We start from the raw sequence: 3,147 nt of genomic DNA on the forward strand, positions 1-3,147 counted from the left end.
TGGTTTGGACATGTCCAGAGGAGGGACAGTGGTTTGGACATGTCCAGAGGAGGGACAGTGGTTTGGACACGTCCAGAGGAGGGACAGTGGTTTGGACACGTCCAGAGGAGGGACAGTGGTTTGGACATGTCCAGAGGAGGGACAGTGGTTTGGACATGTCCAGAAGAGGGACAGTGGTTTGGATATGTTTAGAGGAGGGACAGTGGTTTGGACATGTCCAGAGGAGGGACAGTGGTTTGGACATGTCCAGATAAAGAAAAAACTCCCTCATGACAAAGAAACCTCCAGCAGATCCAGGCTCAGGACAAGCGTCCCTCTGCAACAACAGAGTCCGTGACTAAGGAGGACAAGGATGACGACTCTGAAGAAGACAACTAAATGTTCACAGTTGTTAAATAATAGTAGTTATGCAGCTAATGAACAGCTGAAGCAGGTTTATTTCTGTCCAGCAGCTTGTTTGCTCTCAGATGGTGTTTATAACAAACAGCATCTTGTTTTGTCCCTCACAGCAGCTGTGCAGAGCTGCTGATCCGTCTCTGTCCTTCGGATCCAGACGGCACCAGAATAACCTCCGAGCTCATTGATCTGTTTTAGTAGTCAAAGCACCGGGAGTCGTTCAGTCATCGGGACGTTTCTGCAGCTTAGATGCCCTTTAAACACCTTTAATCTCTCTGGGAGTGTTCAAAGAGCTCGTAATAAACGGATGAATGTGTTTTTGTTGGCGATCGGACGCTTCATTTTAAATGTTACTCACTGAAGCGGCGCTCTGTCACACCTACGTCTGTTTCGAACCTGCAGGGACTCTGACACAAAACGAGATGGTGTTCAAGCGTCTCCACCTGGGGACGGTTTCGTACGGCACCGACACCATGGACGAGATTCAGAGCCACATTATTCAGTCCTACGCACAGGTGAGCAACCGGTCCCTTACCTGCAGCTGCCACAGGGGGTCCATTTAAAACCATCACTGAATGACTTGGAGCGGACACTGGCTGCAATCTGCAACTTTAAATACAAAGACATGAGCTAAAATGAGTAAAGGACACCAAAATGAGCAGAATAGCTAAAGGTAGCAAATTACTAGCTAAAATGAGCTGAACTGTTCGTTTTGGCACTGTATAGTTGGGATTGTTGAAGGAATCAGCTGAAGAAGTCAGAAGAGTAGCTGAAACTGTCAGATTTCAAAAAAGACAAAGAAATCGATGAAAACACTTTAGAGTTCTAGACAATTAACCAGAGTTTAATCTGAGCCGGATGCTGTCGGACCAGGAACACTCTTATTTTGACGGGGTGTGTTCCGGTAACTGTTTGCTTAGATCCGGTAACTCTCAGGCTTACTAATAATAAAGTTATGAACAAATATCACTGCCTTGAACAAATAAAACCTATGTTGGATATGTACTCTGCAATCTGAAAATAATTACATAAACACTCATTTTAAACACAACAGCCACTGACATACTTCCTAATGTCACATCAGAGCTGCTCCTTCAGGTAAGCATTTCTGCTTCTACCCTTAAAGTGCAGTCATGAGCAATTTAATTAAAAACACAAAAATTTAATTAAACAGCACAGCTAAACTGAAAATCTGTTTTACAGTTAAAGTGAGTCATTAATAAGATTTAGATTTTTTTAATTAAAAATATGAGAGAAAGGGTTAGGATGCTTGAGAGAAGTAGAGTGTGCTTTATTCACACAAGGAGAGCTGTAGGTCAGGCAACATGTTGTTGCTCTCTAAAATAGTTGTTGGATCACGTGTTTACCCGTTAAAATACACCAGAATGCAGGAAATGACATCTGCCTTATTCAGAACTTCCTGGGGGAGGACCCCAGACCCCTCCCTTTGCATTCTGGCATCGTTTGCTTTACAGATTAAGCACTGCAGGCGTCCTAACTGGGAGGATAAAATATGTTGTATCATGAGAAGAAGACGTGTCACCGATGGAGCCGCTCACTTCCTGCGCTCAGACGAGTTTTCAGAGTCCGGCGAGCAGCAGAACCAAGAGACGTGGAGAAAAGCTCAGCTGCTCCCACATCTTCATCCACACATTGTGTGGGACATCTTTATCAAAACGTGCGAAGATGTGCCGAACGTGAAGCAGCGATTATGTTAGACGTGAAGTTGTAGCTTTTACCCTCTGCACGTCGAGCAAGGAGCTCGCAGGTCTCAGAACCACCGCAGTCTGTCCTTGTTGAATGCAAGGGTTACACAAAACATCTTGTTTGAGAAAGAGATTAAACACATGGAAAGTTCAACTCTGAAAGGAGTTTGGACTTTGAAATCCTGCGGCTGGGTGTGAAGGTGTGAAGGTGTCCGTCAGCGCTTCCTCACATGGTTCTTATCAGCTGGAGCCTCAAAGCCGGCCCACCTTTTCAGGTGTGGACAGGTACGGGCCTGTCACGGCCGCTCCGAGGTCATCAGGAAGGTGGTTTGTGCCTCTGTGTCTTCTGAATGGACCAAGACTGTGAGAAGACGAGTCCTGGACTGCAGTGTCTGTGAAGACTTGAAAAGACCAGAAGGACGCATGGAGAGACAAAAGGTGACAGAAAGAACTCACAGAGAGAGAACGGGTCATAAGAAGACAACGATGGAGCAAATATGCAGAGCAAGATTTTCAAAAAGTTTTGAATGCTTTGAAGAGATCTTTAGGAAATGTTTAATAAAAGTTTTCCAAACAAAACGTCTCAGAACTCGTCTCAGAACTCGTCTCCTGAACGAGCCGAGCGTTTTGATGAGTCCAACGTGTTGCTTCCAAAAACACGTGGAGAAGCTTCATAAAGAGAAACGGGATCGAGTCCTGCACTCTGCAGTCTCACAGTGACGGTTGTTATTTTAGTAGGAGCAACGTGAAGCCGTACGTTCAAATACAAACTCAACTTACAACAATAAAGCAACAGTGCCAGAATAATACGAACATCTGGAACATAATTCAGTTTCAGACCCTCTGGACTCACGGCGCTCGTTTGGAACTCGTCTTTATTTTTGTGTCTTACATGAAACTGACGTTAGGAAGAGCTGCACGTTGGTTCTTTAACCGCCCTGAGAGGACCTGAGTGTGGAGAGCAGCTGGAGCTCAGGGCTTCATGCTTCTTCTCGTCTGAGGAGGATGGAGTGGACGTCTTCAGTCTGAGGAAGAGGAGGATGGA

General features: G+C 45.4%; 1 protein-coding gene across 2 annotated transcripts in view; it reads left to right on the forward strand.

Annotated features, from left to right (window-relative positions):
- atp9b (ATPase phospholipid transporting 9B) overlaps nt 1-3,147 on the forward strand; it is a 39,831-nt gene that overhangs the window by 22,940 nt on the left and 13,744 nt on the right. For both annotated transcript variants that reach the window (XM_037693201.1, XM_037693202.1), the window contains exon 14: nt 799-911. In XM_037693201.1, coding sequence (XP_037549129.1) covers nt 799-911 — 113 coding nt within the window. The remainder of the gene's footprint in view (nt 1-798; nt 912-3,147) is intronic.

The sequence above is a fragment of the Nematolebias whitei genome, chromosome 19 (genome assembly GCF_014905685.2).
Source record: "Nematolebias whitei isolate Nwh7 chromosome 19, NemWhi1, whole genome shotgun sequence".
In the NCBI taxonomy this organism is placed as follows: domain Eukaryota; kingdom Metazoa; phylum Chordata; class Actinopteri; order Cyprinodontiformes; family Rivulidae; genus Nematolebias; species Nematolebias whitei.